Raw genomic sequence first — 12,203 nt, 5'->3', positions numbered from 1 at the left:
CGGAGGACGCACGGCTCTTGACCTTCGCCTCTCCCGAGTCCATACGGGAGTTGCAACGATGGGACAAGACTGTAACTACCAATTGTGGAGAAAAAGGGGTGTAAAAAAAAATATATATATATATATATATTAAAAAACAATCACAGGTGCCTTGAATGAGGCAGCTCTTTTCTCCACCAATCTTGTATATTGTTGTTCAACTGTGTCTTGTTGTTGAAGACAAAACACATGATCGTTATAATGATTCTCTCTTGATTGAGAACTCTCTGTTCTTTTTCTTTAGTTGTTGTTTGGTTCCCAGGGTCTCTATTAGGATGTAACCTAAACGTCTGATAAGGTCTCTGAAGCTCTCACTTGTATTGTAATTGGCAGAGATATCAGAACATGAACTACACTGCTGTTTGGCAAAGGGCTTCAGTGTCAAAATCACGGTCTGCTCTCATGAGAGAGGGGGGGGGGGGGGGTGAGAGACAACACGGAGAGAAAGCAAGGGTAATGAGAGCGAAGCCTAGCAGCTTTTGGCAGAGATCCTAGGAAATCACTCAACACATTGCAGGTTCAAGCATGATTGTTTGAAGTTATGTTGTTTTTGTATTTGTAAATTCATTTCAGATAATAGAATGACAGCTGCTCAGTAGTAGGGCGTGTAATTAAACAACTTTGTATGCCTAACGCGTACTGCTAATTGACAGTTGTTGTCATCTCTTCAATTTTTGTCAAAGAGCAATGAACAAAAGCTTGGCATCTATTGGATTTTCCATCCATTAGACAAAACAGTTGGGATTCAATTTACATAAAAAGGAAAAGATAATACAAATGAGAGACACAATAATTACAACAATGACAAATAACTTTTATTAAATCTTTTTTTGTAGTTAGTCATAGCTGCTCCAACACATTTGTGTATTTACAAATAATGGCCTTCGTATGAAATACAGTACATTTGCAGAACATTCTGGTGAAGAGAGTTGGACCAGGGAGAGAGGGAGGGGTTACGACAGTCTGGGGAGGAGAGGACGATAGGGCTGGGATAAGAGACAGTCACTGGGGACAGGGACAGAGGACAGGGACAGAGAACAGGGACAGAGGACAGGGACAGAGGACAAAAGGAGGGCACAGTGGTGTCAGGTTCAGGCTACATGGCTACAGTAACAGGTGCCAGGTGAAGAGCTCCTCCTAACAGACTCAATTCACCCTGTAACACAACTGCATCTCATACTGTACATCAACTTTTGAATGGAAAATTACACAAGTTAACTGATTCATGACATTGTGATATGGACAGAAAACCAACACTTAACAAGCTTTACAAAATCTCCTGAATTCAGATAACAACATGGTGCTGCTGACTACTGAAGCTTCCTCTGAAACCATTGTAGTGAAGATTAAGAGGGACCACAGACAAACTAAGCATGTACAGGGACTCAAAACATTAGGCGCCTAAACCACATTTCAGATGCAAATACTACTAAGCTCTGGTCAAAAGAGGAGGGCGATGGGAGTGCAGTATGGTTCTTGAGACGAGCATGGATGGATATAGTGCACTTCCAATAGTAGAGCCCTTAACTTGGGCACTTCAACCTTCACACACACACTATAACATTGATATGTGAAAACCTTACACAAAAGATATAGACTGTAACATTGATCATGTTTCTCCTACTAAAAGACATTAAACAAATGTAATCAACCGTTTTTGATATCCAACATTGACTTTATTCTCTCACTAACAGCATTATCAATGTGTCTTTTGTTAACTGCGGTTGTCCTTCAAAGAGGTGTGAGATCCACTGCTCTAACACTACGTTATATGAGACTACAGCTGGATACACAGTATCCATGAGACAAGCTGATCCTTGTTTCCCATCATTGACTGGCTGAAGTGAATGATGTCAGTCACAATGAATTTCAGCTATTCTTATTTAAAGACTTGTTCAAACTGAATCCCACACTTGCAGCCAACAGAGGCAGAAGCTAATGTATTTCTCACTGATAGTCCATCCCCTTTACAAAGGACGTGAGTTGGTGTCAGTACACTAAATATACTGTGTATCAGACAGTGGAGGGAAATATTTACCGTGTTCCTGTGTTTGAGAAGCCCATCACTATTGATCTCAGCTGGCCCTCTCTCTCTCTCCTCATTACTCATTCCAGTCCTCTGGTGGTAAAATTACCTCTGGGCTGAACAGGACACCTCTCTCTCCCTGCTAGTGAACCTATCCAGAGGCTGAACAGGACACCTCTCTCTCCCTGCTAGTGAACCTATCCAGAGGCTGAACAGGACACCTCTCTCTCCCTGCTAGTGAACCTATCCAGAGGCTGAACAGGACACCTCTCTCTCCCTGCTAGTGAACCTATCCAGAGGCTGAACAGGACACCTCTCTCTCCCTGCTAGTGAACCTATCCAGAGGCTGAACAGGACACCTCTCTCTCCCTGCTAGTGAACCTATCCAGAGGCTGAACAGGACACCTCTCTCTCCCTGCTAGTGAACCTATCCAGAGGCTGAACAGGACACCTCTCTCTCCCTGCTAGTGAACCTATCCAGAGGCTGAACAGGACACCTCTCTCTCCCTGCTAGTGAACCTATCCAGAGGCTGAACAGGACACCTTCTCTTCCTCACTCTCTCTCATCTCTCGTTCTCCCTCCTGGTGGTCGATTTTTCTCATTCCAGAAATAACTAGCGCATGGCCCCCCAGCATGTGGTCTGCTTGGACACCGCTCCGCACGACATCAAAGACACGGCTAAATCACACTAGAGCTGCAGCTGCTACAGATGAAACTAACGTTGCCACAACCTACCTTCAACTTTAGGAGAAACGTTGGACCTGTTGGGACGTGTGGGTTGATCATCACTGAATGGTCGCTAACCTATCAATATCAATGAAAGTTTTTGCTGTTTGCTTGAGGAAAAACTCAAGAATATTACTAAGAACATAATTGAAACTAATCGTACTAGTTATAGAGTCATCCCTGAACTTTTTGTTTATGTACAGTACATAATTGTAATTTTGTAGAGGTTATGACAATGTTGAAATGAAGTAGTGGATGGTAATATGGGCTGACTTGTTAGGACACATACAGTTTGTGTTTACTGTTACAGGGAAGAAACACAGTTATAACACACATTCTTACACCCTGATACAACATCCAACTATGTCCTCTCCCCTGAACTCTGTTAGATAAAAACAATGAGTCCAAGCCCAGATATTACATGTGTATGAAATATAACCACACCTTTCCAAAATAAAAAGAGAGACTGGTGCTTTTAAGTGGTGGGATGTTTTGGGCTTGTCTCTGCAGTAGTTACAGTGACTGAACCAGAACAATCATCAGAAAAGGGAAAGAGCACTCAACAATAAATAGGAAAATACATTTGCCTGACAAAATACCATATCAACTCCCACGCTCCTCGCAAATATACACCCGTGTTGGCTGCTAAATTTGAATTACGTGATTCATTTAAAAAATACATGAATCGATCACTAATTCCCCTAAAAGGACACAAATTACTAAACATGAGTGCTTCTTTTTTTCCGGTTCAGCTAAGATCGTTCACTCCCAGTCTCTGAATCATCAAATCCAACCCCCATCTCATGAACTTCTAATGGACTCTTCAAAGGCAAGAAAATAACAGAGCCCCCTCCCCTTGGCAACAGGACTTCTCCAAGCAACAACCATGGCTCTGGATCCTTGTTTCACCATTGATTGGCCAGCATGCCTTGTCCTCATTTGATTGGCCAGTATGTCTTGGCCTCATGTGATTGGCCAGTATTCCTTTGCTTCATTGCCATTGGCTGACACAAGCCATCTTCAAATTATCATAGTTATTCGCTGTAAGACTTCATCATATTCTCAATCAAAGTCCTTTGGGGGCTTGAAAAAAAGTTATTTTTAGTAGTTCTTGTTCCGTTGTTTCATCTTGCAAAAGGTATGGTGGGACCACAGAGGCGAGAGTGATTGTGTGTGTGTGTGTGCGTGTGTGTGTGTGTGTGTGTGTGTGTGTGTGTGTGTGTGTGTGTGTGTGTGTGTGTGTGTGTGTGTGTGTGTGTGTGTGTGTGTGTGTGTGTGTGTGTGTGCGTGCGTGCGTGCGTGAGCGTGTGAACGTGAGAGAGAGAGAGAGAGGTGGTGGGGACAGCAAATTCACTGGGATACTATGACCTTCAAATATTAACATCTACAGGAAAGTAAAATGACAAAATGAGAGTCAAAAAGGCTTTTGGCATCTTAACTCCCCAAAGCAAAGTTTATAAAAAGGTCTTCCCCCTTAGAAGTCCACCTCTCCCCGGCACTCAGACTGTCTTTTAAAAAGTGCACCTTGGGGGTTGTATGGTCCAGTCAGGGCAAGTCCACTCCGCCCTGTCTAAAACCCTCAGGCTGGGCGCTATAAAGACAAGATGGCTGCACAGAGAACCAGGGTGGAGGTGACCAGCAGGCCGGTGGTCTGAACCCGGCCCACCGAGTTGACGTCACCTCGGGACGGCTCGGCTGATTCGTGACTGGTATCATCTAGATGGAGGAAGAAAGGAGGGAGAGAGGAGGAGATAAGAATCCCTGAGACGTCAAGAGATATCATCATTTAGCTGCAACGACTGAAACATTAATGTATGAAATGGAGTGGTGGCTTTGTCATTCCATCAACTTTCTATGTGACTGACTTATCCATTCAGTTGGTACAATGGGAAAATATGAGCCCCTTCGGAATTCTGTATCAGGAAATATAATTTGTCATACCCGGGTACACAGACACTCTCAAGCATGCAGGCAGGCACGTACCCCTACACACAGTTTATAGAGTCTTACAAACCTCTTGGTTCTAGGGAATTGTCCACCCTCTCATTGACGTCAAAGACCCGATCGTGAACACTGACAGTTTTCACACAATTGTCTGCAACAAAAGGAAAGAGTGGGACGTGAACATTCACAGCGAGCCCAAGATTGATATTCGACTCTCACACAATGCATTAAAAGTTTTTTCACAGTTTGAAAGAAATAGAAAATAGAATGTTCTTTCAGAAATCCACTTACTTGCTGGTCTGACGAACACCTTCAGTCGAAGGCAACTTCTCCTTCCATTGTCAGCAACGGTGGATGCTGTGAAAACATTTCAGTTATGTTAGGAACAATGCTTACGTACTTTAATGCTAACAGCAAATAACCGAGAGCTATTCTGTACAGACATACGTCAAACAGAGAGCTATCACACCCCAAACAAGGTGAAAATTCCACTGACTTAAAGGTTCTCAACGGATGCAATTTGTGATAAATGTCTGTCAACCAATGCCTGAAACACATCTTTCTATTGGCTATTGAGTGAGGGCAACATCTGCACCTGAGACTTCCATTAGCTTTAAATAACAAAAACACATGCTCCCGAGTAACATCCACATCTGCTACTCAAACTTCCATTGGTTAAAAGAACAGTCTGCACCTGCTACTCAAACTTCTATTGGCTCCAAATTTCATCCACCTCTGCAACACAGAAATCGATTGGCTCAGAGTAACATCACCATCTGCAATGAAGTATTTGATTGGCTGCAGAGGCCATCAACACCTGCCACTGGGTTCTATTAGCAGTAAAGTAGCACAACCCTGCTACACAGACGTCAACTGTGGATAACTGGAATATGACAGCTGCTTCACTAAATCTCAATGGTGGCAAGTCACTTCAACTCAGGCCGCTCCAACTTCTGACCTGTCAACAACTAGACAATGTCACCTAGGACATAGTCACCAAACTAGACTGCGGCGGTTTCATATTGTGTGATGTCTTGACAAGCAATAGTTCTGAAGTCCCTATCCCTCTTCTATACAGAAAGTAGGTTGTGACTGAGATCTTGTTCTTGTTGCTAGTTTGACAGACTCCGACCTGTGCTTGTATTCATCCATAGAATGGCTCTGTTCTTCTCCCACCCCACCCAGACTGACTCTATAGAATGGCTCTGTTCTTCTCCCACCCCACCCAGAAAGACTATAGAATGGCTCTGTTCTTCTCCCACCCCACCCAGACTGACTATAGAATGGCTCTGTTCTTCTCCCACCCCACCCAGACTGACTCTATAGAATGGCTCTGTTCTTCTCCCACCCCACCCAGACTGACTCTATAGAATGGCTCTGTTCTTCTCCCACCCCACCCAGAAAGACTATAGAATGGCTCTGTTCTTCTCCCACCCCACCCAGACTGACTCTATAGAATGGCTCTGTTCTTCTCCCACCCCACCCAGAAAGACTCTATAGAATGGCTCTGTTCTTCTCCCACCCCACCCAGACTGACTATAGAATGTCTCTGTTCTTCTCCCACCCCACCCAGACTGACTCTATAGAATGGCTCTGTGGGCCTCTGTGTTCTGACATCATTTCCTGGCCTGCCTGGGGTCTCAAGCTGCTCTTAATCTAGTCATAAACCCCCACCCACCACTCAGGGCACCATAATGCTGTGTGTGTGTGTGTGTGTGTGTGTGTGTGTGTGTGTGTGTGTGTGTGTGTGTGTGTGTGTGTGTGTGTGTGTGTGTGTGTGTGTGTGTGTGTGTGTGTGTGTGTGTGTGTGTGTGTGTGTGTGTGAGAGAGAGAGAGAGAGAGAGCGAGAGGCAGTTTGTCCTATAGTCTATCCCCTATCCTGAGATTATCTTCTTCAAGCAACAGTCATCGAAAAAAAGTCTACAAATACAACAGGACAATGGATGAAGATACTCCAAACGTTTAGAATTTAAAAAATCCATCAGATATTGACAAAGCACATAATGTAACGCGTGTCGTGTGTGGAGGACCAAGACGCAACAGGGAAGTGTATACTCATCTTCTCTTTTTAATATATAAGAAGGAGAAACAAAATAAACACGTATACAATTAACAGAAACGACACTAACAGTTCTGTCAGGTGACAAGCACAAAACAGAATACAAAACAAGAACATAAATCAAAAACCCCGGAACACATAAATACAACACCCCTCTAAGTACACACACACCCCGAACCATATAAAACAAATACCCCCTGCCACGTCCTGACCAAACTACAATAACCAATAACCCCTATTACTGGTCAGGACGTGACACATAACACATTTTACTCGTACGGACAAATAACGAGTTCAGGGATTTTGGTGGGAATTCAGGTATTCAATTTATTGTGAAACAAATATTACAATGCACTCAAATATACAATGTCTTATTGTATCAGGTATTTTTTAAATATTTTGTGTTAAAATAAAGAAAATTATATATGCCTCATTTGCATAAATACGATATTTGCACACATAAATTCTAATCAAATCAAATTGTATTTGTTTTAAGAAAAATACATGATTAGAATGTATTTACTAAAATAAACTGAAGTAAAAAAAAGGAAATAGAAAAATAACAAATAATGAATGAGCAACAATAACATAACAGTAACTAGGCTAAAAACAGAGAGTACTTCATTAACATCAAGGGGTTGAACAGGGCTGCAACCACCAAACACCTGCTCTGTGTACCCTACCTGCTCTGTCAACCCTACCTGTACTCACCTGCTCTGTCAACCCTACCTGTACTCACCTGCACTGTTTACCCTACCTGTACTCACCTGCACTGTCTACACTACCCGTACTCACCTGCACTGTCTACCCTACCTGTACTCACCTGCACTGTCTACACTACCCGTACTCACCTGCACTGTCTACCCTACCTGTACTCACCTGCTCTGTCAACCCTACCTGTACTCACCTGCTCTGTCAACCCTACCTGTACTCACCTGCACTGTTTACCCTACCTGTACTCACCTGCACTGTCTACACTACCTGTACTCACCTGCACTGTCTACCCTACCTGTACTCACCTGCACTGTCTACACTACCCGTACTCACCTGCACTGTCTACCCTACCTGTACTCACCTGCACTGTCTACACTACCTGTACTCACCTGCACTGTCTACCCTACCTGTACTCACCTGCACTGTCTACACTACCTGTACTCACCTGCACTGTCTACCCTACCTGTACTCACCTGCACTGTCTACACTACCTGTACTCACCTGCTCTGTCAACCCTACCTGTACTCACCTGCACTGTTTACCCTACCTGTACTCACCTGCACTGTCTACACTACCTGTACTCACCTGCACTGTCTACACTACCTGTACTCACCTGCACTGTCTACACTACCCGTACTCACCTGCACTGTTTACCCTACCTGTACTCACCTGCACTGTCTACCCTACCTGTACTCACCTGCTCTGTCAACCCTACCTGTACTCACCTGCACTGTTTACCCTACCTGTACTCACCTGCACTGTCTACACTACCTGTACTCACCTGCACTGTTTACCCTACCTGTACTCACCTGCACTGTCTACACTACCTGTACTCACCTGCACTGTCTACCCTACCTGTACTCACCTGCACTGTTTACCCTACCTGTACTCACCTGCACTGTTTACCCTACCTGTACTCACCTGCACTGTCTACACTACCCGTACTCACCTGCACTGTTTACCCTACCTGTACTCACCTGCACTGTCTACCCTACCTGTAATCACCTGCTCTGTCTACACTAACTGTACTCACCTGCTCTGTCTACCCTACCTGTACTCACCTGCTCTGTCTACACTAACTGTACTCACCTGCACCTACTACCCTACCTATACTCACCTGCACTGTCTACCCTACCTGTACTCACCTGCACTGTCTACCCTACCTGTACTCACCTGCACCTACTACCCTACCTATACTCACCTGCACTGTCTACCCTACCTGTACTCACCTGCACTGTCTACCCTACCTGTACTCACCTGCACTGTTTACCATACCTGTACTCACCTGCACTGTCTACACTACCTGTACTCACCTGCACTGTCTACCCTACCTATACTCACCAGCACTGTCTACACTACCCGTACTCACCTGCTCTGTCTACCCTACCTGTACTCACCTGCTCTGTCTACACTACCTGTACTCACCTGCACTGTCTACCCTACCTATACTCACCAGCACTGTCTACACTACCCGTACTCACCTGCTCTGTCTACCCTACCTGTACTCACCTGCTCTGTCTACACTACCTGTACTCACCTGCTCTGTCTACCCTACCTGTACTCACCTGCTCTGTCTACCCTACCTGTACTCACCTGCTATGTCACCCTACCTGTACTCACCTGCTCTGTCCACCCTACCTGTACTCACCTGCTATGTCTACCCTACCTGTACTCACCTGCACTGTCTACACTACCTGTACTCACCTGCTCTGTCTACACTACCTGTACTCACCTGCACTGTCTACACTACCTGTACTCTCCTACACTGTCTACCCTACCTGCACTCACCTGCACTGTCTACCCTACCTGTTCTCACCAGCTCTGTCCACCCTACCTGTACTCACCTGCACTGTCTACACTACCTGTACTCACCTGCACTGTTTACCCTACCTGTACTCACCTGCTCTGTCTACCCTACCTGTACTCACCTGCTCTGTCTACCATACCTGTACTCACCTGCTCTGTTACCCTACCTGTACTCACCTGCACTGTCTACCCTACCTGTACTCACCTGCACTGTCTACCCTACCGGTACTCACCTGCACTGTCAACCCTACCTGTACTCACCTGCTCTGTCTACACTACCTGTACTCACCTGCACTGTCTACACTACCTGTACTCACCTGCTTTGTCCACCCTACCTGTACTCACCTGCACTGTCTACCCTACCTGTACTCACCTGCTCTATTTACCCTACCTGTGCTCACCTGCACTGTCTACACTACCTGTACTCACCTGCACTGTCTACACTACCTGTACTCTCCTACACTGTCTACCCTACCTGCACTCACCTGCACTGTCTACCCTACCTGTTCTCACCAGCTCTGTCCACCCTACCTGTACTCACCTGCACTGTCTACACTACCTGTACTCACCTGCACTGTTTACCCTACCTGTACTCACCTGCTCTGTCTACCCTACCTGTACTCACCTGCTCTGTCTACCATACCTGTACTCACCTGCACTGTCTACACTACCTGTACTCACCTGCACTGTTTACCCTACCTGTACTCACCTGCTCTGTTACCCTACCTGTACTCACCTGCACTGTCTACCCTACCTGTACTCACCTGCACTGTCTACCCTACCGGTACTCACCTGCACTGTCAACCCTACCTGTACTCACCTGCTCTGTCTACACTACCTGTACTCACCTGCACTGTCTACACTACCTGTACTCACCTGCTTTGTCCACCCTACCTGTACTCACCTGCTATGTCTACCCTACCTGTACTCACCTGCACTGTCTACACTACCTGTACTCACCTGCTCTGTTTACCCTACCTGTACTCACCTGCTCTGTCCACCCTACCTGTACTCACCTGCTCTGTTTACCCTACCTGTACTCACCTGCACTGTCTACACTACCTGTACTCACCTGCTCTGTCCACCCTACCTGTACTCACATTCTATGTCTACCCTACCTGTACTCACCTGCACTGTCTACACTACCTGTACTCACCTGCTCTGTTTACCCTACCCGTACTCACCTGCACTGTCTACACTACCCGTACTCACCTGCACTGTCTACCCTACCTGTACTCACCTGCACTGTTTACCATACCTGTACTCACCTGCACTGTCTACACTACCTGTACTCACCTGCACTGTCTACCCTACCTATACTCACCAGCACTGTCTACACTACCCGTACTCACCTGCTCTGTCTACCCTACCTGTACTCACCTGCTCTGTCTACACTACCTGTACTCACCTGCACTGTCTACCCTACCTATACTCACCAGCACTGTCTACACTACCCGTACTCACCTGCTCTGTCTACCCTACCTGTACTCACCTGCTCTGTCTACACTACCTGTACTCACCTGCTCTGTCTACCCTACCTGTACTCACCTGCTCTGTCTACCCTACCTGTACTCACCTGCTATGTCACCCTACCTGTACTCACCTGCTCTGTCCACCCTACCTGTACTCACCTGCTATGTCTACCCTACCTGTACTCACCTGCACTGTCTACACTACCTGTACTCACCTGCTCTGTCTACACTACCTGTACTCACCTGCTCTGTCTACACTACCTGTACTCACCTGCACTGTCTACCCTACCTGTACACACCTGCACTGTCTACACTACATGTACTCACCTGCACTGTCCACCCTACCTGTACTCACCTGCACTGTCTACCCTACCTGTACTCACCTGCTCTATTTACCCTACCTGTGCTCACCTGCACTGTCTACACTACCTGTACTCACCTGCACTGTCTACACTACCTGTACTCTCCTACACTGTCTACCCTACCTGCACTCACCTGCACTGTCTACCCTACCTGTTCTCACCAGCTCTGTCCACCCTACCTGTACTCACCTGCACTGTCTACACTACCTGTACTCACCTGCACTGTTTACCCTACCTGTACTCACCTGCTCTGTCTACCCTACCTGTACTCACCTGCTCTGTCTACCATACCTGTACTCACCTGCTCTGTTACCCTACCTGTACTCACCTGCACTGTCTACCCTACCTGTACTCACCTGCACTGTCTACCCTACCGGTACTCACCTGCACTGTCAACCCTACCTGTACTCACCTGCTCTGTCTACACTACCTGTACTCACCTGCACTGTCTACACTACCTGTACTCACCTGCTTTGTCCACCCTACCTGTACTCACCTGCACTGTCTACCCTACCTGTACTCACCTGCTCTATTTACCCTACCTGTGCTCACCTGCACTGTCTACACTACCTGTACTCACCTGCACTGTCTACACTACCTGTACTCTCCTACACTGTCTACCCTACCTGCACTCACCTGCACTGTCTACCCTACCTGTTCTCACCAGCTCTGTCCACCCTACCTGTACTCACCTGCACTGTCTACACTACCTGTACTCACCTGCACTGTTTACCCTACCTGTACTCACCTGCTCTGTCTACCCTACCTGTACTCACCTGCTCTGTCTACCATACCTGTACTCACCTGCACTGTCTACACTACCTGTACTCACCTGCACTGTTTACCCTACCTGTACTCACCTGCTCTGTTACCCTACCTGTACTCACCTGCACTGTCTACCCTACCTGTACTCACCTGCACTGTCTACCCTACCGGTACTCACCTGCACTGTCAACCCTACCTGTACTCACCTGCTCTGTCTACACTACCTGTACTCACCTGCACTGTCTACACTACCTGTACTCACCTGCTTTGTCCACCCTACCTGTACTCA

The 12,203-nt window shown here is 46.4% G+C and overlaps 1 protein-coding gene across 4 annotated transcripts in view; it reads right to left on the bottom strand.

Moving 5' to 3' along the window:
- Positions 1-832: 832 nt before the first annotated feature.
- LOC106566624 (ephrin-A5b) overlaps positions 833-12,203 on the bottom strand; it is a 73,628-nt gene continuing 62,257 nt past the window's right edge. Inside the window, exons 3-6 of one of the 4 annotated variants that reach the window (XR_006758018.1) lie at positions 5,028-5,093; positions 4,807-4,890; positions 2,241-4,508; positions 833-2,194 (exon numbers count right to left, since the gene is read on the bottom strand). Coding sequence is in view for 2 of the 4 variants with exons in the window: in XM_014134827.2 (XP_013990302.1) it covers positions 4,384-4,508; positions 4,807-4,890; positions 5,028-5,093 (275 nt within the window). In the remaining 2 variants the exon portion in view is untranslated. Of the gene's footprint in view, positions 4,509-4,806; positions 4,891-5,027; positions 5,094-12,203 lie in introns of all 4 variants that reach the window. The other 3 variants (XR_006758017.1, XM_014134827.2, XM_014134837.2) reach the window with 3 other exon arrangements.

Source organism: Salmo salar, chromosome ssa01, assembly GCF_905237065.1.
Source record: "Salmo salar chromosome ssa01, Ssal_v3.1, whole genome shotgun sequence".
NCBI classification, from domain to species: domain Eukaryota; kingdom Metazoa; phylum Chordata; class Actinopteri; order Salmoniformes; family Salmonidae; genus Salmo; species Salmo salar.
Note: the sequence above shows the minus strand (reverse complement) of the source record. Positions and strands in the feature narration are given on the sequence as shown.